The 21,602-nt window shown below is 42.8% G+C and overlaps 1 protein-coding gene across 4 annotated transcripts in view; it reads right to left on the reverse strand.

Moving 5' to 3' along the window:
- The window catches only part of sh2b2 (SH2B adaptor protein 2), a 117,767-nt gene that overhangs the window by 53,396 nt on the left and 42,769 nt on the right, over positions 1-21,602 (reverse strand). For all 4 annotated transcript variants that reach the window (XM_078548752.1, XM_078548750.1, XM_078548751.1 and 1 more), the window contains exon 3: positions 11,748-11,849. In XM_078548752.1, coding sequence (XP_078404878.1) covers positions 11,748-11,849 — 102 coding nt within the window. The remainder of the gene's footprint in view (positions 1-11,747; positions 11,850-21,602) is intronic.

Here is a 21,602-nt window from a genome sequence, read left to right on the forward strand (position 1 = left end):
CCTCACCTGGATGAGTGCAGCTCCTACAACACTCAAGAAGCTGGACTCTGTCCAGGACAAAGCAGGCCACTTGATTGGCACCCCTTCCACAAACATTCACTCCCTCTGCCACCATTGAACAATGGCAACAGTGTGTACCATCTACAAGATGCACTGCAGAAAATCACCAACTGGTCCAACAACGAATAGCCTGACAAATAAGTTTTGATCTGTTTACTTTGGTTACCATACATTTTCCTGTGTCCTTGAAAGTCCTCAGTTTCATCTTCTTGACAGGATCATGAAAGCTGACATCCTGGTGTTGTAGTCACTTCTGACAAAGAGTCGTGAATGCTTCCCTTCTCATTTCTTTGGTCTCTCTATAGTCCTTAACTATGGGTGCTGGAGCAACTTGGCCTAATGTGATGTGATATAACTGATCTGTCTCCAAGAAGGACCAAAAGGATTAGTTTGAATAGCATCTGTGACATTCCTCATATCCTGATGGTCCGTCCTTGTCTTGTCCAATTCAATGTGAGATCTTGGTGACATACTGTGAACAGCCACCCCTTGACAGTTACTGTTTTGACCTTTATTGCAAGGGGCATGGAGTATAAAAGTAGGGAAGTCCTACTACAACTGTACAGGGCATTGCACCTAGAGTGCTCTGTACAGTCCTGGCCTCCTTACTTTTTATTTGTTCATGGTTGTTCATGGTTTGTGGGCATTGCTGGTTAGGCTAGCAGTGCTATCAAGCAGCACTTGCTTAGCAATAACCTGCTGACTGACGTTCAGTTTGGGTTCCATCAGGACCTTATTACAGCCTTGGTTCAAACATGGACAAAAGAGCAGAACTCCAGAAATGAGGTGAGAGTGACTGCCCTTGAAGTCAAGGCAACATTTGACCGAATATGGCATCAAGGAGCCCTAGCAAAACTGGAGTCAGCGGGAATCGGGGGTGGAATCTCTGCTGATGATTGCACAATGTTCAGCAACATTCGCGACTCCTCAGACACTGAAGCAGCCCATGTCCAAATGCAGCAAGACCTGGACAATATCCGGGCTGGGCTGACAAGTAACAAGTAACATTTGTGCCACACAAGTGCCAGGCAGTGACCATCATCAACAAGAGAAAATCCAACCATCCACCCTTGACATTCAATGGCATTAGCATCGCTGAAACCCCACTGTCAACATCCTGGGAGTTACCATTGTTACCATTGACTACAAACTGAACTGGACTAGCCATATAAATACTGTGGCTACAAGAGCAGGTCAAAAGCTAGGGACAGAATTTTTTGTTGAGTGGGTGGGTGAGTGCTCGACCCGCTCGAGCTTGAAGTAGCGCATGATGACATTGGGTGAGCGTCCCGACATCATTGCGCACTTGCACGATATTTCGGTCAGCGAGCGCACGTTAAACTTGGAATCGTGCCCACCGACAATTAAGAGGACAATTAAACCAATTAACGGTGTAATTAACAGAGATTTTTGTTGCCCGTCCAACGTTACGGCGGGCGAATCGGCCAGGCAGCCTTTGCATTATTCAGGAAACCTCATCCACGGGCGGGATGAGGTTTCTGTGATAAATTAAAATAAAAATAAATTTCTGTGGACAGCATTTTCATTGGCTATATTTTCAGGTGATTGGTGATGAAGCTTGGACAATTTTTTCCGGTTGCTGTGACCTTTATTTTAGGTTGCTCATGTCTTCAGCTTCCTGAGGCAGCTCTCTGCCTTCAGGGAGCTTTCTATGAGCACTCACCCGCACCCGGGCTGACTTCAGCGCTTGCCCTCCTCCCATCCCCAACCCGGCAGCACTAAGCCTTTCAGCATGTACTTCACGATGGCTGGCTGTTAATCGGCCAGCCAGTGTGAATTCGCGGTCGATGGGTCTGGGATTGGCTGGGGAACGGACCGCCGACCGTGCCCACCCGCCAAAACTGAAAATTCTGCCCTAGGAATCCTGTGGCAAGTAACTCACATCCTGACTCTCCAAAGCCTGTCCACCATCTACAAGGCACAAGTCAGGAGTGTGATGGAATACTCCCCACTTGCCTGGATGAGTGCAGCTCCAACAACACTCAAGAAGCTCAACACCATCCAGGACAAAGCAGCCCACTTGATTGGCACCCCATTCACATCCACTCCCTCCACTACCGACGCACAGTGGCAGTGGTGTGTACCATCTACAAGATGCACTGCACGAACTCACCAAGGCTCCTTAGACAGCACCTTCCAAACCCACGACCACTACCATCCAGAAAGACAAGGGCGGCAGGTACATGGGAACAACACCTCCTGGAAATTCCCCTCCAAGTCACTCATCATCCTGACTTGGAAATATATCGCTGTTCCCCCACTGTTGCCAGGTAAAAATCCTGGAAGTCCCTCCCTAACAGCACTGTGGGTTACCTACACCGCATGGACTGCAGCGGTTCAAGAAGGCAACTCAGCACCACCTCCTCAAGGGCAATTAGGATGGGCAATAAATCCTGGCCCAGCCAGTGACACCTACAACTCATGAATGAATAAAAAAAAATTATGCCCATCCCTTCAGTCTCTGAGGAATTGTGAATGGTTCTAAACTTTGTGCAATCATCAGTGAACATCCCTACTTCTGACCTTATGATGGAGGGAAGGTCAATAATGAAGCAGCTGAAGATGGTTGGGCCTAGGACACTATCCTGTGGAACTCATGGTGCAATGTTCCAGTACTGAGATGATTAACCTCCAACAACCACAACCATCCTCCTTTGTGCTAGGTATGACACCAACCACCGGAGAGTTTTCCCCATGATTGCCATTGACGCCAGTTTTGCTAGGGTTCCTTGATGCCACACATGGTCAAATACTACATTGATGGCAAGGCAGTCACTCTCACCTAACCTCTGGAATTCAGCTGTTTTGTCCAAGTTTTGACCAAGGTTGTAATCAGGTCAGGAGAGGAGAGTCCTGGAAGAATATGCTAACAAGACAACTTTCATTTTTTACTGAACATTTCAAGCAAATATTGTGTTAAGCTTGACAGAAAAAAGGAAGAAATACATAAAAACTTGAATGGCAAAGTTAAACAAATTGGAGTGCTTAAAAACAGCTGGAAGTATGTTGTTAAAATGTTCAACCCAGGTACTTTGATTAAGGCCTGTTGTGTTTTTAAAAATAATTTCAGTGGTCTCTTTATACTGATTGTGGATGAAAGATTGAGATTGCAAAAAAATTCTTCCCAACAGGGACCACTAAATGCAGCATTAATTGACCCTTGCCAGGAAATCGAGCAGACTCTTAATTATAAACAGACAAAGTCAGGAAACCCTTGCCTGCAGCCAATTACAGTGCTCCTAGAAGGGTAGTGGCTGACTGTACACACGCAGACACACACAGAAGCAGAAATTCTTATTTAATACTTTTTTAAAAAAGGTTCAACTCTAATGGCTCAGGCAGTGAGTAATTGAACCATACCGTCCAAACACTCTCAGATTTAATCCCTGATATTACTGAGTTAGATGATCTGAGTAGGTGCTGGTAGAGGGTTCTGCAACTAGCCCCAGTACCCCTGGGTTAGGAATAGCCCAGTGTGCACAGATTCAGACCATTGATAGCATTGCAGAGAGTGTGATTTAATGTAAAAGGCCAGTATTGTGTTGACATGGTCCTGAGCTGGGAATGTGAAATCATCCTGTTGCATGGGATGAATTTGATAGAGCTCCCTCTCAACATTGAGTCATGTCTCCAAGTGTAAATGATCCAATAGGAATTGAGAGCCCTTTGATTGAGTGTATGTTTAAGGTGGACACACTTAAAGGAGATTTTTTAAATAATCGGAAAGCAATCCATTTAGAAATCATAGTGAGCACTTAGGCCTGTAGCTCTGCGCTAGGAGGAGGATGTGAAGAAGTTGCTGAGCAATCACAAGACATCAAATATGTATCTATTACTAGTCAGTCTCTGTGGTGTTCGTCAAGAGCAAGTATAGTCTTCAGGTAAAGTAGGTCAATTGGACTAACACTTACAGATGTCATTCAGTCCTCAATTTAAGTCATACGTTGGATCCTTATTTTTTATGTATAAGACTTTGATTTTATTCTATTCTTTGTGTAGCTAAGAGTAACATTTTTAGAAGAGAAGTAGACTTGTTTGGAGCAGGGGAGTTTCTCCACAGTATATCCAAAATTGGCTCAGTGGCAGGAAGCAAAGTGTAATGATCAGTGGGTGTTTTTGTGACTGGAAGGCTGTTTCCAGTGGAGTTTCACTGGGTTCAGTACTGGGTCCCTTGCTGTTCATGGTATATATCAGTGATTTGGACTTGAATGTTAGGGACATGATTAAGAAGTTTGCAGACAATACAAAAATTGGCCATGTACTTGCTGATGAAGAAGAAAGCTTTAGACTGCAGGAAGGTATCAAGGGATCAGTCAGATGATCAGAGCAGTGGAAAATGGAGTTCAGTCCAGAGAAATATGAGATAATGCATTTGGGGAAGGCTAACATGGCAAGGGAATACACAATAAATGGTAGGATACTGAGAAGTGTAGAGGAACAGAGGGACCATGAAGTGCATGTCCACAGATCTCTGAAGGTGGCTGGACAGGTAGATAAGAAGGCGTATAAGATACATGCCTTAATTAGCCGAGGCGTAGAATACAAAAGTTGAGAGGTTATGCTGGAACTGTATAAAACACTAGTTAGGCCACAGCTAGAGTACTGCATACAGTTCTGGTCACCATACTATCAGAAAGATGAGATTGCACTAGAGAAGGTACAGAAGAGATTAATGAGGATATTGCCTGAACAGGAAAATTTTAGTTATGAACAAAGATTGGATAGGTTGGCCTGGTTTCTTTGGATCAGAGGAGGCTGAGGGGGGACCTAATTGAAGTGTATAAAATTATGAGGGGTAGTTAGTGTAGATAGGAAGGCCCTCTTCTCCTTGGTTCGGGGTGCATAACCAGATGGCATAGATTGAGGGTAAGTAGTAGGAGGTTTGGAGAGGATTCAAGGGGAATTTTTTTCACCCAGAGGGTGTTGGGGATCTGGAGCTCAATTTCTTAAATGGTGGTTGAGGCAGAAACATTTAAAATGTACTTGGATATGCATTTTGAGTATCATAACCTGCAAGGATATGGAGCAAGAGCTGGAGAATGGATGGTTCCTTGTCAGTTGGCACAGACACAATGGGCTGAATGGCCACTTTCTGTGAGTTAAATTTCCATGGTTTCAATAGCTGATCTATGTCCTTTGACCTGTGTCTCTTAATACCCTTGGCTAACAAAAATCTCTCAATCTCAGTTTTAAACTTAACAATTGATCTAGCATCAGTTACCGGTTATACGCCTGCCCTGCATGGGAAAGATCTACTCATGCTAAGAAGATGGATGCCGTTCTGAATGCAAGCTGCCGACTTATCACAGGTTGTTTAAAACCAACAAACACCAACAACCTATATATCCTGGCAGGTATCGCTCCCCCTGATATAAGAGGAACGGAAGCCAGCAAGAAAGAGCGACTCTGTCAAACATCAGATGAGAGGCACCCTCTACATGGTCATATACCTGCACCCATTCGCCTAAAGTCAAGGAAGAGCTTCATGAACAGTGTTGTTCCATTACAATCAACCCCATCTGAAGCCCGCATCGCCTTGTGGAAAAACCGGCTCGCCAGTCTCGAACAACACCCAGCGATGGAAATTCTACCAGATGAAAGCCTTTCCCCAGGAGCTAATTGCAACTGGGCAACCTGGAAGTGCCTTAACAGACTTAGGACTGGTATAGGTCATTCAAAGGTGTCACTAAGCAAATGGGGATATACAACCAGCCTGGCAACTTGTGAATGTGGAACTGAGCCACAGACTATGCAACATCTCCTGCAATGCCTATCGCTAGAGGAACCCTGCACTGTTGCAGATCTTGCACCAAATTCAACACCAATTTCTTTTAATATACATAAAAGTAGCTTCAAAAAAGCATTTTAGAATGTTAGTGACATTAATCTCCTCCCACCAATTACAAGCTGAATACAATTAACGTCTAAATTCCACTGCCACTGGATTAAAACTTCTCCAGAGAAAAAATGAAAAAAAAAATATATACTACTGTTACAAATCCAGCAATTTCAATATACTGTAGTACAGCATATGTCTTTCAACCATCACCAGTAGTTGACATGCATTCATAATTACACCAAGGCGCAAAAATGTGTCCAGTTCTGGCTGGGCCATGTATAGACTGTCCATGGACACGATAAGAAGAAGTTACCATTTGAAGAACAGAGTTCAAAATTTCTACCTCTTTGCATGAAGAAGTGTTCCCTAATTACATTTCTGAAAGACCTGACTCTAACCTTTAGACTATGCCCCCTAGTCTCAGACTACCAACCAACAGAAATAGTTCCTCCAAATCTACCCTATTTTTTCCCTTTAATATCTTTAAAACTTACATCAAATCATCCCTTAATCTTTGAAATCCCAGGGAATACAATCCTAGTTTGTTTAATCTCTCCTCATAACTTAACCCTTGGAGACCAGAGGCCAGATTTCCATCAAGGAAGCGGGAAGGTTGAGACGGAAACTTCCCGATCAGGCAGACACATCTCCTTTAAAAAGGCCCCTGCCTACTTGTATTTTCATGTCGGGGAAGGGGGGATGTGTTGGAGGTGAGCCTGCCACCTCCGGAGGCAGCTCAGAGGGGGTCACGGAGGCGAATGAGTGCCATGGCAGGCTGGTTACAAGGATCACCTTGGTTCTTTGGGACTTTGGCCCAGTTATAGTAAAAGCCCTCTAGCCCTCACCCACCCACCCTCCGTGCCCCCTCATAGCCCCCATGCCACCTCCATCCACCCTCATATCTCTCATGCCCCCTCCATGCCCACCCTTCCATACACCTTCCATGGCCTCTGCATGCTCCATGCCCACTCACCAATGAGCCATATAATAACAGTGGCAATTCTTTGAAATATTCATGAAAAAAATACATTTAAAAATCTCCTTTGAAAATAAATGCTGCTCTTTCAACCTTATAAAATTGTCAACCTGTGTGAACACACCCCTGCTGAGCTGACAGCATGAATGAGTCATGGAGTTCAGCCATACATTCATAATGAGGTCATCTGGAGAAATGGAGTCTGGCAATCTGTTTCTGTTTATACAGTTGCAAGATGAACTTATTATGAAAGTTTGGCTGAGTTCCATGATTCACTAATGCAGTCAGCCCAGCAGGGGTCTGCTTATACAGTGGAAGGGGAGTGTTTTGATTAATTTGATTGATTGACATCTTTATGAGGCTATAATAAGTTGATGTTTCTTTGGTGTTGTTTTTCAATGTCCGTACATTTATTTGAACAAGGTTAAGAGATGTGAAGTAGGATGAAGCTTTTGTTATTGATACTATGCATGGCTGTGTCTGAGTGACACTTTTATAAGGTTGTAAGAACAGCAGTTTATTTCAAAAGAGATTTGTGATTTTGTTTAACCTGAGCATTTCAAAGAATTGCCAATGTTATTATAACTAATTGGTTCTGTACATAGCACTTAATGGAAAAGTAGACATGGAGGAATCAGGGGGGCATGGAAGGCATATGGCAAAAGCATGTTGGGCATGGAGGGGGCATGGGAGATATGAGAGGGCATGGATGGGACAGGGAGATATGAGGGACTTGGAGGATGGGGATGCATGGGTGAGACCTTATAAACTTACCTGTCAAAATTTTTCAGAATCCAAACTATGGGCGGAATTTTACAGCCCCGCTCGTTGGCAGGATTTTCCGTCCCCGCCAGTCAGTGGAATTTTGAATGGCTCGTCGCATCTTACAGGCCCGCCCAGCCTCAATGGGGCCGTAAAATTCTGTCTAAGGTTCGTGACTCCCCTGAGGTGCTGTGAACCACATCTCTTCCCAAAATGAGCCTGACTCTGTAAAATAGCAGTGGGGGTGGTGGGGGGCAGTGTCTAAATTGCCCAACTCTTCAATGGAGTAGGCCAAGGTGGGATTGCTGAGTGTGGGCTCACTATTTTCACCCTTACCCTGGCATCATAAAAATTATACACATTGGGAATGGGGACAGGAATTCCAGATTTGGAGCGTGCCTACCATTTTCAAATCTCCCTGGCTTCCAGTTTGACATGGATGGAGGCATGAAAATCTCGGCCCAGATATAATTCTGACAAATCTACCCTCAAAGGCAAATTAATGCTTCCTAAGGTTTGGTGCCCAGAACTGCTCACAGAAACTCCAGGTGTGGTCTAACCATGGCTTTGCGTAGCTAAGCATGACTTCTACCTCCTTGTATTCCAGTCCCCTAGATATAAAAGCCATAATCCCATTAGCCTTTTTACTTTTTTTGTACCCATTCATGGCATTTTAAGGATTTACATACCTGGGCCCATAAATTCTATGAACTTCCATAGTTTCTACCCTTTAGCCATTTAGAAAGTACACTGTTCCAACCATTTTAGGTCCAAAGTGGATGGCCTCACATTTGAATGCATTGAAATCCATTTGCCAATAGTTCCTTTCACTTAATCTGTTGGTATATCTTTGTAATTTTATGCTTTGATCTGCACTTTCTTCCTGTCACTCCTACATTCCTATGTTCTTACACTGCTTACAATGCTACCTATCTTTGTCTCATCAGTAAATTTGGGTATTTGGCTTTTGTGAAGACCCATGTGCTTTGGGAAAAGCCTATATTTTATTTTTGCGCAATGTCCCCTTTAAGGCCAAAGCAAAACTTGGGGTGTATTCGGAGGAGGAGGCAAGTGGTTTCTTGGTTATGTCATCATTAGGTTCCAAGAAATGCCCATGTGACCTGAAGTTGCTATGGTGATGAAACAGAAAATAAATAGAAAGCTAATTGCAATGGTGTCGGGTTTCAGCCTGTCTTGTGGGAGGCAGTTCAGAACAGATCCTGGTGTTGAAACAGGGCTCTAAGAATTGAGCAGGGACTGTGTTACTGTATGTGTTATACAGATGGAAAGGACAGAGAGCTGAAGGCAGGGAGAATAGGGGATTGTGGACTGGACCAGATCCACTACTACTGTCTCCATTTTGCCAGAGTCAACCAAACAATTTAAGACATTGGGAGAAGGGAGTTTCTGGGATTCTGTGCCATCAGGACTGTTGTGACCCGAATGAGAGAGGGTTCATAGACATATGCTTTGTCAATGTTGACTGTGTCCACGGACCCTTGATGGAATACGGCTGCTGGTCAATGCCACCCTAGGGCCAAAATGATTGAGCGGGAAGTGAATTGGAAAGACTGTGAGATTGCATGTGGTGCCACAATTGTGCGGGAAGTATTGCGAGTGCTTGTAACTACATGAGGAATATCTTTGTTGTATTGACTATTTAAAGTGAAATTTACCTTTGCATTTGAAAAATCCTTCACCTATCAATTAATGTTTGAGCTTTGTTGATTTTAGTTGGCCTGTTACAGTAAAAGTTTTTAAAAGAAATTTTAAAAAGTGAGATCTTGTCTAACGGTTTTCTTCCAACCCTTTCTTTTAAAAGTTATCAGTCTATACGGGATTGTAATACTTTCTATCTCATTACCTAGTCATTAATGAATATAGTGAGTAGTTGAGGCCCCAACATAGATTCTTGTGGAACACCACTAGTCACAACCTACCAATTTGAGTACCTGCTCATTATCCCTCCTCTCTGTCTCCTTCCACTCAGCTAATTTCCTAACCAGCTGAATAATTTGCCTTCAGTTCCATCGGCTTCAACTTAAACTAACAGTCTCTTATGAGGGACTTTATCAAATGCCTTCTACAAGTCCATATAAATAACATTGATAGACACTCCCCTCTCCAGTACTTCAGTGACCTCTTCAAAAAAATCCTTCAGGTTCATTAAGTATGGGGAGGTCTTGTGGTGTAGTGGGCACCATCCCTGCCTCTGAGCCAGAAGCCCTGGGTTCAAGTCTCACTCTGACGATGTGGACAAACAGGTTGACTATCAACCTGTAAATTGTTTCAATATGCCTATGGCAAACGGGAGAATCCCCTGGTTAGCCATGCTTGATGTGGAGCCTCTGGCGACAGGCTAGCAACCTGTTCCAGGAAAAACTAGCTATGGTAATAGACATAAGCACATGCTCTGTCTGCCTCATGTGTCACTAGGCACCTGAAAGCTCTAAGTCTAAGTAAGACTTCAAGTATGGCTACCCTTTCCAAATCCATGTAAGCTCTCTCTAATTAGCTGAAAATTTTCAAGATGTTCATCCACCCTATTCTTAATTATAAATTCTAGTAATTTCTGACAACAGATGTTAAGCTAACTGGTCTATAATTCCCTGGTTTCCCCTCTTATCCATGACATCACATATACCACAAACACACACACATATAGATACACACAGACACCCATAATCACAATGAAACACGCATGTTTACACACACACACACAAACACAGATTCACCAAACTCACACAAAGACTCACACCTTTTCATTTAAAAAAAAAATTACATATGTTGCATGGCTGTTGTCAGAGCTGCCAGCAGATACTGTAAACTGGTGGTGCTACTGTCATGTTAATGGAACTGACCGCTTGCTCTACATTGAACTGGGTCTCCATGTTCCTCACAAAGCCTTGAGATAAGTTGGAGCTGCAATCCTCAATTCTACACAACATGATGTATAAGCTCATGGTGTATAGGCTGCCTAGAGCACTTGGCAGTTCCTGGTATATCAGTATTCTTCAGTAGCCTGGGCCTCGAAGTCAGCATGTGCATTCTCTGCAGCAAGGCTAAAGTATGACTCTGTCTGTGTAAGCTGGCAGCTGCAGTGTCCTGCACCCTTCCCTGCATAGCTCCAGAGCATTTGTCCTGAAAAGCACCATTTGCAAATACCTTCTCTAACCTAGGTTCTAAACTCTGTGTGGTGTCAATATCTGAGCTGGTGTTTGCTAGAGTCGGACCAAGTGACCATGCTTCTTCCTCCCTTAGCAGAGGAGCTTCTACATTCTCAGTAGCTGAAATGAAAGAGAAGGGCAAGGGTTGACCTATGTGAGGGTTGAAGTGGTGTTGAGTGTGTGAGCATGAGGAGCAATGTGTGGCGCAATGAATGTAGGTAAGTGAAGTGTAGTGGGGAGGGGAGTCTTTTGAGTGCTGAGAATCTTGAGATTACTGAGGCTGTAAAATGGTGCAACTGTGAGTAGGGAGTAAGAGTATTACCTTAACAATGCTAGTTAGATCATTCCTTTGGACGTTGCAGCAATGTCCTGGGAGCAAAGCTTCTGCTATTCACATATGCTCTGCAATTTCTTCCCACTGTTTCCTACGTTGATGCCTAGAGGGTTTCCTATCCTCTGTGTGGAAGAGGATATTACTTCCTCTGTCCAATTCCAGCACCAGTCCTCCAAGACAGCATTAGAAAATCTTGGTGCTCTCTCACTAGTTGCTTCAGGCATATCTTCACTCAGAACTGTTTTGCTGTCTGCAGCAAGAACATACCTTCTTTTTAAGAGGTGCTAGCTGCCTTTAAGAAGCAGACATCACAGGTGCCTGATATCTGTGCGCGCCCAAACCATGAAGAGATTCCAGCTGTGATCTGATTTCTTGGCAGATAAGCCAATGTAGGCACAGGTCAAAAATAGTTAAATATATATACTACAAAACACAATGCTCTAAATGTACATTGAAAGAAAAGTTCCTGAGCAATGCCAAGAAGAATCAATACTTATGCAATGATCAATAGTAAAAGGTGTGCATTGTTACTTGTGGCAGCCACTGGCTGATCGCACAATCACCCCTGAGCCCACATCACACGCTCACCTTCAGCACAAACGTGTTGTCTTTATCCGGCATTTCTAGTGGCATCGTGGTCCTGACCTTAATGATTGCAGAAAGTGGGATGCTGACTCTGGGCTTTGTAGACTGTTAAAGAAATGATCAGGTTATTGTGTGTCACTGATTACATCAAAAGATCCAACAAAGTTCAGACACTGAGCAAACAGTCCTTTTCTAAGTGGACCTTGTGGTGTTATAGTAAAGATCAACCCAGACTGTCTTAATGGAGAGTAAATCCCTGTTCAGGTTAACATCTTAGACATTGCGCTTTCATTCAAATCCATTCCATGTTTCTCATTCTACTTTGCCTCTTTCACCACTTCCCTGCTGTCTGGCCAGTTTTGTGACTGAAAGATTTTTGATCAACAAAGGAGTCCAGGGTCATGGAGGAAAGTGAACTTACAGCCACAATCAGATCAGCCATGATCTTATTGAATAGTGGAGAAGGCTTGAGGAGCCAAATGGCCTACCCCTGCTCCTATTTCTTCTGTCCTTGTGGTAATGCAGATTACCCCTAAAATCTGTGCTATTTCCACCAGTGTCACTGTGCATCCCGTCAGAGGGGACCATCTACTGATCCTTTCTGCTGTCAATGGTCAGACAGCAGTCTCACTGATCCGATACCTGTGACAGACAGTTTGTCCATAGTCAATGGAAAAGCAAATTGAGCAGAATGCAAAACAGAGTCTGATCAGCTATCACTGTTTTTATGCAGCTGCCCATGAAGAATTTACTCTGTGCAGTGTGGGAGAACAGAGGGAACTGAGCGATACCCAACAGTGCTGCCACCCTCAGAGGATCTGCAACTATTGTTTTTACGTCTTCAAGTAGTATACCGGCCTCTCATAAAACTTCTCATTCAAAATCAACCTACAATGAACATAAAAATAAATATTGTACTCTGTGCATGTGTTTGATTTTTTACACTGTTTGATTTTTTTCTGTGCTGTTCAATTCTATTATGGTGCAAATGAGGTGCAATGTTTATAGTCTAGGATTGAAAAATCAGTGACCTTGTTACAGAACTATCAGTTGGGGGCTATGCAAACTGCTGTTGTAAAATCTCCTGCCTCTCTTCCTGTTGCTGCACTGGGTTAATTACTGCAAAACTGTTAGGTTTTTCCTGCAAAGATTCATTATTCCAATCAGATAATAAATAATAATAATAATAATAATAATAAGGTATTAAAGGGAATGTGGCAGCATGGTGAGGAAGCTGGTTAATGGATAGGCAATGATTAATGTCTAATTTTCAGACTGGAGGCAAGTAACTGGTGATATCCCCAGGGGTCAGTGCTAGGACCATTGTTCTTCACAATGTATATAAAAACAACCTGGATTTGGGTATAGAGGTGTATCAAAATTGCAAACAGCACAAAAATAGGGAATAAAATCAGAATGCTGGAAATACTCAGCAGGTCTGGCAGCATCTGTAGAGACAGTTTTCAGGGATCATACTGTGCAGGTGCCCCAGGAAATGCGCTGGTGCACCCCCTGGAAGTCCCCACACAAGGACTGCACAGGAATTGCCCAGGAAGTTTAAGCTTCCATTGTGCAATTACCCTGCACCTGGAACCATCCGATACTCCAAATTAAATAAGAGACTTCGGATGGTTCCGACCCTCTTACCAGAATAGTCACCCAGGAAAACCTAGATGGATTAAAACCACTTCTAACTCACCTCCCAACCACCTCCCAACACTTTGACCACCCCACCTCCCAAACACCCCCCAACTACCCACCCAACCCTCCACCCCTAACCACCATATCGACCTCCTGCCACTGACCACCTCCCCACCCTCCTGACTACACCCCCACACCCCAACTACCCACCACACCTCCGTGACTACCGCCCAACCAGCCCCCTGACCACCCAACTCCACCCTGATCCATCCTATCCACTTACCTTACACACTTACCTTCTCTCCTGTCGAACTGGCTGGAATCTTTAAACTTACCCGGTTTACGGCAGGGGAGGTGGCTTCACTTCCCCCAATGCTGCTGCCCTGCACTGGAAGGACTCAGGGAGCTGCTGCGCTGCACGTCTCTCACCAGGCCCGGGTTGGAAGTCTGGAGAAATGTGGCAGCACCACCCGAATTGGATAAGTGGAAAGGTGATTACCACTCCACAGAAGGTCTGGGCCAGAGCTAACATTTCAGGTCAACGCCCTTTTTTCAGAACTAAAACTGTTCTGAAGAAAAAACCTTGACCTGAAACGTGAACCATGTTTCTCACTTCACAGATGCTGCCAGACCTGCTGAGTATTTTCAGCATTTTCTGTTTTACTTTCAGATTTTCAGCACCTGCAGTATTTTGCATTTGTTTTTAGTGACAAAAATAGGGAGATGGTTAGATGAAGTGGACCTCAAGAAAGTCAGGAATAAGTTAGTAGTTCAGGCAGATTAATGGCAGATGAATTTTAATGTGGAGAAATGTAAGGGGATTCATTTTGTGAGGAAGAATAGAGAGAGGAAATGTGAATTAAATGGTAAAACTTTAAAAGGAGTTGAGGAGCAGAGTGACATGAGAGTTCAGATACTCGAATCTTTGGAAGTGTGACAAGTTGATAAAACTAAAATAAACTTTATTTATTTACTTTATTTCTTTACTATCCCCATTCACACTCTCATCGGCTGTTACATCATGAAATCTTTTGTTATTTAATCTCTCCTGCCCTCCACCCTATTACAGACCTTCTCCTTTGTTATTCCTAACCCCTCCCCCTCCATTGGTTTAAAAACTCTTACATTTCTATCTTTCTTTGGTTCTGACAAAATTCATTAACTTGAAATGTTAACTCTGTTTCCCTCCACAGGTGCTGCCTGGCCAGTTGAGTTTTCTCCAGTATTTTTTGTTCTTATTTCTTATTTCCAGCGTCCATAGTATTTTGCTAAATGAATACTTTGCATCTGTCTTCACTAGAGAAAAGGATGTTGTCAATGTAACAGTAAATGAGGAGGCAGTAGAGAAAATGAATATAAGAACAAACAAGAAGATAAAAACACAAGAATTAGGAGCAGAAGTAGGCCATTCAGCTCTTTGAGCCTGTTTGCCATTCAATAAGATCATGGCTGATCCTGCTGTGGTCTCAACTCAACTTCCCTGTCTGCCCTCCACAACCCTTGACCCCCTTGTCAATCAAAAATCTATATAACTCAGCATTAAATGTATTCAATGACCCAGCATCCACCTTTTTCTGAGGAAGAGAGTTCCAAAGACTAACGACCCTGAGAGAAAAAAATTCTTATCTCAGACTTAAATGGGAGACTCCTGTTTTTTTAAACTATTTCCCTTGTTCTAGACTCCCCCACAAGGGGGAGGATCCTCTCAGAACCCACCCTGTCAAGTGCCCTCAGGATCTTATATATTTCAATAAGATCACCTCTCATTCTTCTAAACTCCAGTGGGTGTAGGCCAAACCTGCTCAACCTTTCTTCATAAGTCCTTCATCCCAGGAATCAATCAAGTGAACCTTCTCTGAACAGCTTCTAATGTAATTACATGCTTTCTTAAGTACGGAGACTAGAACTGGACACAGTACCCGGATGAGGTCTAACTAAGGCCCTGTACAGCTGTAGCAACACTTCCCTACTATTATACTCAATTCCTCTTGCAATTAACACCTATATTCCAATTGCCTTCTTACTCACTTGCTGCACCCGTGTAACAACATTTTGTTATTCATGTGCCAGGACACCCAGATCCCTCTGTACCATAGAGTTCTGCAGTCTCTCTCCATTCAAACATTACAGTGTTTTGCTGTTCTGCCTGCCAAAGTGGACAAGTCCACATTTTCCTACATCATACTCCATCTGCCAAGTCTTTGCCCACTCACTTAACCTATCTAAATCCCTTTGTAGACTCTTTACGTCCTCCTGACACCTTACTTTCCTAACTATCTTTGTGTCATTAGCACATTTAGCTACCATATATGTGGTCCCTTCATCCAAGTCATTGACATGAATTGTATGTAGTTGAGGACCAAGCACTGATCCCTGAGACACTCCACTATTAACAGCCTGCCTATCCATAAATGACCCATTTATCCATGCTCTCTGCTTCCTGTTAGCAAACCAATCTTCTATTCATGCTAATATGTTACCCTCTACACCATGGGCAGAATTTTGCCCTTGGCAGGAGTGCTCAGCAGCGGTCAGGAAGCCGACCGCCCCCGCGAACAGCACCGCACCATGATTTTACGCAGGCAGGCCAATTAAGGCCAACCTAGCGTGGAACCCGAGCAGCAGAGTTGAGCACTGCCTGTGCAGGCAGGAGGAGGAGGGCGAGCGGACCGAGTGCGAACTTTGCACATGCGCGCGAAAGAGCACTTCAATCTTCCTGAGGCACGGAGCTTCAGGAGGATGAAGCGCTGTTTAAAAAAAAATAATGACGAGAATAAAAATGTCATAAAACATGTCCCCTCATGTGACTCTGTCACATGAGCAGGGACATGTTTTTGATTCAAGTGTGAAACTTTTATTTTAATTTTATTTGCTTTAGAAACTTAATCCTGTCTGTGGATGAGGTTTCCTAAAAAGTGCAAAGGCCGCTTGGTATTTTCACCTGTAAAGTTGGACAAGCAGGGTAAATTTGAAATTAATTACTTTTTTCACGGCCTTAATAGGCCTTTTAATTGTCAGTGGGCACACTGCCGACCCCGGCGTGCACCTGCCGAATGAAATATCAGAGGACTACATGATGATGTCAGGACGCTCGCCCAACGTCATCGCGCGTCATTTTAAGCTCGGCCGAGTTGGGTACGCACCCATCCGTCGAGCTCAATATTCTGCCCCATGAGCCCTTATTTTGTGTGGTAACCTTTGATGTGGCACCTCATTGAATGCCCTTTGGAAATCTGAATACATCACATCTGCAGGTTCCCCTTTATCCACCTTGCTTGTTGCTTCCTCAAGGAATTCCAATAAATTAGTTAACCATGATTTCCCTTTCACAAAACCATGTTGACTCTGCTTGATCCCATTATGAATATCCTGCTATTACCTGCTTAATAATGGATTATATCATTTTCCCAATGATAGATGTTAGGCTAACTGGCCTATTGTTTCCTGCTTTCTGTCTCCCTCCTTTCTTGAGGAGAGGTGCTACATTAGCAATTTGCCAATCTGCTGGGACCTTTCCAGAATTTAGGAATTTTGGAAGATCACAAACAATGCATATACTATTTCTGTAGCCACTTCTTTTAAGACCCTAGCATGAAGGCCATCAGGTCCAGGGGACTTGTCAACCTTTCATTCTAATAGTTTTCCAAGTACCCTTTCCCTAATCATTGTGATTGTTTTAAGTTCCTCCCTCTCTTTTATCTCTTGATTTTTCTACAGTGAAGGCAGGCACAAAAGACCTGTTCAATGTTTCCATCAATTCCTTGTTTCCCATTATTAATTCCCAAGTCTCATCTTCTGAAGGAGCAACACTCACTTTCGTTACTCTTCTTTTTAAATACTTGTAGAAACTCTTACCAACTGTTTTTATATTTCTAGCTAGCTTTCTCTCAAAGTCTAATTTCTCTCTTTTTTTGTCATTTTTTGCTAGTTTCTAAAATATCTTCAATCTTCTGACCTATCTGTAATCTTTGCAGTACTGTATGTTTTTTCTTTCAATTTTATACTATCCTTAACTTTCTTAGTTAGCCATGGATGGTACATCCTTCTCATAGAGTCTTACTTTCTCAGTGGAATATATCTTTTCTGAGAGTTATGAAATACCTTCTTAAACGTCTGCCATTGTTTCTCTACTGCCCTATTTTTTAACCTATTTTCCCAGTTCACTTTTGCCAACTCTGTTCTCATACTCTTGTAATTTCCTTTTTCAAGTTTAAGACACTAGTCTTAGACCCAATCTTCTCACTCTCAAACTATATGTAAAATTCTCTCATGTTATGATCACTGTTGCCTAAAGGCTCCCTTACTATGAGGTCATTAATTAATCCTGTCTCGTTGCGCATTACCAGGTCTAAAATAGCTTGCTGCCTGGTTGGCACTAGAACATACTGCTCTAAGAAATTGTCCTGAGTACACTCTATGAACTCACACCAGGCTACCTTTGCAAATCTGAGTCATCCAATATATATAAAGATTAAAATCATCCATTTTATTTCAGTACCTTTCTTAAAAGCCCTCATTATTTCTTCTGTGTACTCTGTTCGACAGTCTAGCTACTGTTTGGGAGCCTATATACTACTCCCAAAAATGACTTCATACCTTTGCTATTTATTATCTCTATGCAAACTGATTCTACATCTTGATCTTCTCAACTAAGGTCATCTCTCACGACCGTGCTGATGTCATCCTTAATAAACAGAACTAACCAGCACCTTTTCCCAGCTTTCTACCCTTCCAAAATGTCAAATACCATTGAATATTTAGGTCTCAGCCTTGGTTAACCTTATGGAGGAGGCAGTGACATTGTGGTATTGTAACTGGACTGGTAATCCAAAGACCCAGGGTAATGCTCTGGGTGCCCAAGTTCGAATCCCACCATGGCAGATGGTGGAATTTGAATTCAATAAAAAAAACCTGGAATTAAAAATCTAATGATGACCATGAAACCATTGCTGATTGTCATAAAAACCCATCTGGTTCACTAATGTCCTTTAGGGAAGGAAATCTGCCGTCCTTACTTGGTCTGGCCTACATGTGACTCCAGGCCCACAGTAATGTGGTTGACTCTTCAAAATGCCCTCTAAACAAGGGCAATTAGGGATGGGCAATAAATGCTGGCTTAGCCAGCGACGCCCACATCCCATGAACAAATTAAAAACAACCACATCCCTGAAATGGCTATCAGGTCATATATATTTTTTTTTTGTGCTATTGATTCATCTGTTTTGTTAAGAATGCTGCTCGTATTTAGATACAGAACTTTTAATTCTGTCCTTTTACCATTCTTGCAAACTTTGGCCTTATCTGCTGGTGTACTGTTAAGTTTGTATGCTCTGTCCCTTCCTGCTGCACTCAGGTTGTCATTACACATGTCGCTACACCCTGCTGCCGCTACGATATTCTCTATTTCTGTTACGTAACTTGTGTCTTCTACAGCTACTGGAGGCTGGGAAAAGGAACTTCTCTTTCCCCTTCTGCATTGAATTTCTATGTGAACCAAATTCCCAACTTCACACTCGGTCTATGTCTCATTCTGGTGCAGTCTCCTCTCTGTGCATCCCCTTATTCTTCTTAAAAATAGACACAGTGGAGTCATTTAAAAGTGTTGCCCTTTCTCTTTATATTATCACATCTTTCCTTACTTGATCCCTTGTCCCCCATTATTTAGTCTAAAGTCCTCTTTATCGCCCTAGTTATATGACTTGCCAGAACACTGGTCCCGCCACGGTTCAGGTGAAGACCGTCTCAACCATACAGTTTCCACTTTACCCTGTACTGGTGCCAGCATCCAAGAATCGAAACCTATTTCTCCCACACCAGACTGTGAGCCATGCATTCAGTTCTCTAATCTTACTTTCCCTACGCCGATTTGCTTGTGACTCAGGTAGTAATCCTTTTTGGTTCTGCTTTTTAATTTAGCCTCTAGCTGCTCATAACCCCTAAGCAGAGCCTCTTCCCTTTCCTACCTGTGTCGCTGGTACCCATGTAAACCACAACAACTAGATCCTCTCCCTCCTACTGCAAGTTCCTCTCCTGCTCTGAGCTGATGTTCTGAGCCCTAGCACCAGGCAGGCAACACAACTGCCTGGACTCATGGTCTCAGCTGCAGAGAACTGTGTCTATCCCCTTGACTATGTGGTCCCCTACTACCACAACATTCCTACATACGCCCACGTTTCAATGGTTCCCTGCAACATGGTCAGTTTGCTCATGCACCTTGCTGTCATCCATAAAGCTGCAAGAACCTCTAACTTGATGGACAGTTGGAAGGGCTGAGGCTTCTCCAGTTCTACTTTCTCAATCCTCATACCTACCTCACTCACAGTCACATCCTCCAGTCTCTGACCATGGAACAAATCAGAAGACCCTAGCATAAGGGCTATGACTGCCTCCTGATAAAGTGTCCAGGTAACTTGCCCCTCCCTGAGGCATCGCAGTGTCCGATGCTCAAACTCCAGCTCATTAACTCTGAACCCGAGTTCCGCAAGCTGCAGACACTTACTGCAGATGTGGTTGCTGTGGCTCCCACAGCACCCACTTACTACAGCTACAGCACATCACTTACCCTGCCATCTTTGTGTTTTAATTAACTAATTAATTATTTTCTTAATTTTTAATTAATGACCCTAGTCCTGCTTGTGCTTATATTCTTATTATTTCAATTGATGTAATACTTACACCAATTAAAATTCCCTAGTTTAAATGAAAAAAAGAGAGAATGCTCACCAACCAATCACTTACTTTCTTTCCTATTACGTCACACTTCAATTTTCTTTGGAATGCTCTGAACCCACTAAATGGCAGCTAGCACAGATTTGTCAGACAAATTGTATTTAACCAACTTGATTGAGTTCTTTGATAAAGTAAGGGAGATAGTTGATCAGGGTAGTGTGGTTGATGTTGTGTACATGGACTTTAAAAATGCATTTAATAAAGTACCAAAAAATGGACTTGTTGACAAAATAAAAGCCCCTGAATATGAAATTGGCCAAGTTATAGAAAGTAGAGAGTAATGGTGAATGGTTGTTTTTCACATTGGAGGCAAGTATGAAAGAATGGTAATTCCAGGGTAGGCGTTAGGACCACTGCTCTCTTTGATACATATTAATGATGTGGACTTGGGTGTATGGGGCATAATTTCATAGTTTGAAATGAAATCATTTCACAAAACTTGGAAATGTAGCAAACAATGAAGACGATAGTAACAGACTTCAGAAGAAAACAAAGAGGAGTGCAGGAGAGCATGCCAGGAGCAGCACCAGGCACGTCTAAAAATGAGGTGCCAACCTGGTGAAGCTACAACACAGAACTACTTGCATGCCAAACAGCAGAAGCACCATAAGCAATCCCACAACCAATGGATCAGATCAAAGTTCTGTAGTCCTGCCACATCCATTTGTGAATGGGTTTACAACAAAAATATATTCCAAGAATGTTCAGCAAGGAAAGTACTCCAACCGTGGTTAACGAAAGAAATCAAGGATTGAATTAGATCAAAGAGAAGTGTAAAGTTGCCAAAAAATGGTAAGCCTGGGGATTGGGGCAATTTAGAATTCTGCAAAGGAGGACCAAGAGAAAGATTAAGAAAGGGAAAATAGAATATGAGAGTAAACTAGCGAGAGATATAAAAACAGACTGAGAAAGCCTCTGAAGTTATGTAAAAAGGAAACAATTAGCAAAAACAAATATGGTCCATTACAAGTGGAGTCAGGAGAGTTTATAATGGAATAAGGAAATGACAGAGAAACAAAACACATACTTTGTGTCTGTCTTCATGGGGGAAAATACTAAAAAGCTCCCAGGAATAATGGAGAACCAAGGGACTAATACAAATGAGGAATTGCAAAAATATTAATATCAGTAAAAAAAAAGTACTAGAGAAATTAATGGTTCTTAAAGTTGCTAAATCCTCTGGACCTGATGATCCACATCCCAGAGTGTTGAAAGAGGTAGCTGTAGAGATAATAGATGCATTGCTGGTTATCTTTCAAAATTCTATGGACTCTGGAATGGTTCCTACAGTTTGGAAGGTGGCAAATGTAACCCCACTATTTAAGAAAGGAGGGAGAGAGAAAATGGGGAACTACAGATCTGTTAGCCTGACATCAGGCATTAGCCTGTAGGGAAAATGCTGGAATCTATTATAAGGGATGTGATAACAGGATGCTTAGAAAATAATGGCAGGATTGGGCAGAGTCAACATGGGTTTTTGAAAAGGAA

This window comes from Cetorhinus maximus, chromosome 9 (genome assembly GCF_964194155.1).
Source record: "Cetorhinus maximus chromosome 9, sCetMax3.hap1.1, whole genome shotgun sequence".
NCBI lineage: Eukaryota > Metazoa > Chordata > Chondrichthyes > Lamniformes > Cetorhinidae > Cetorhinus > Cetorhinus maximus.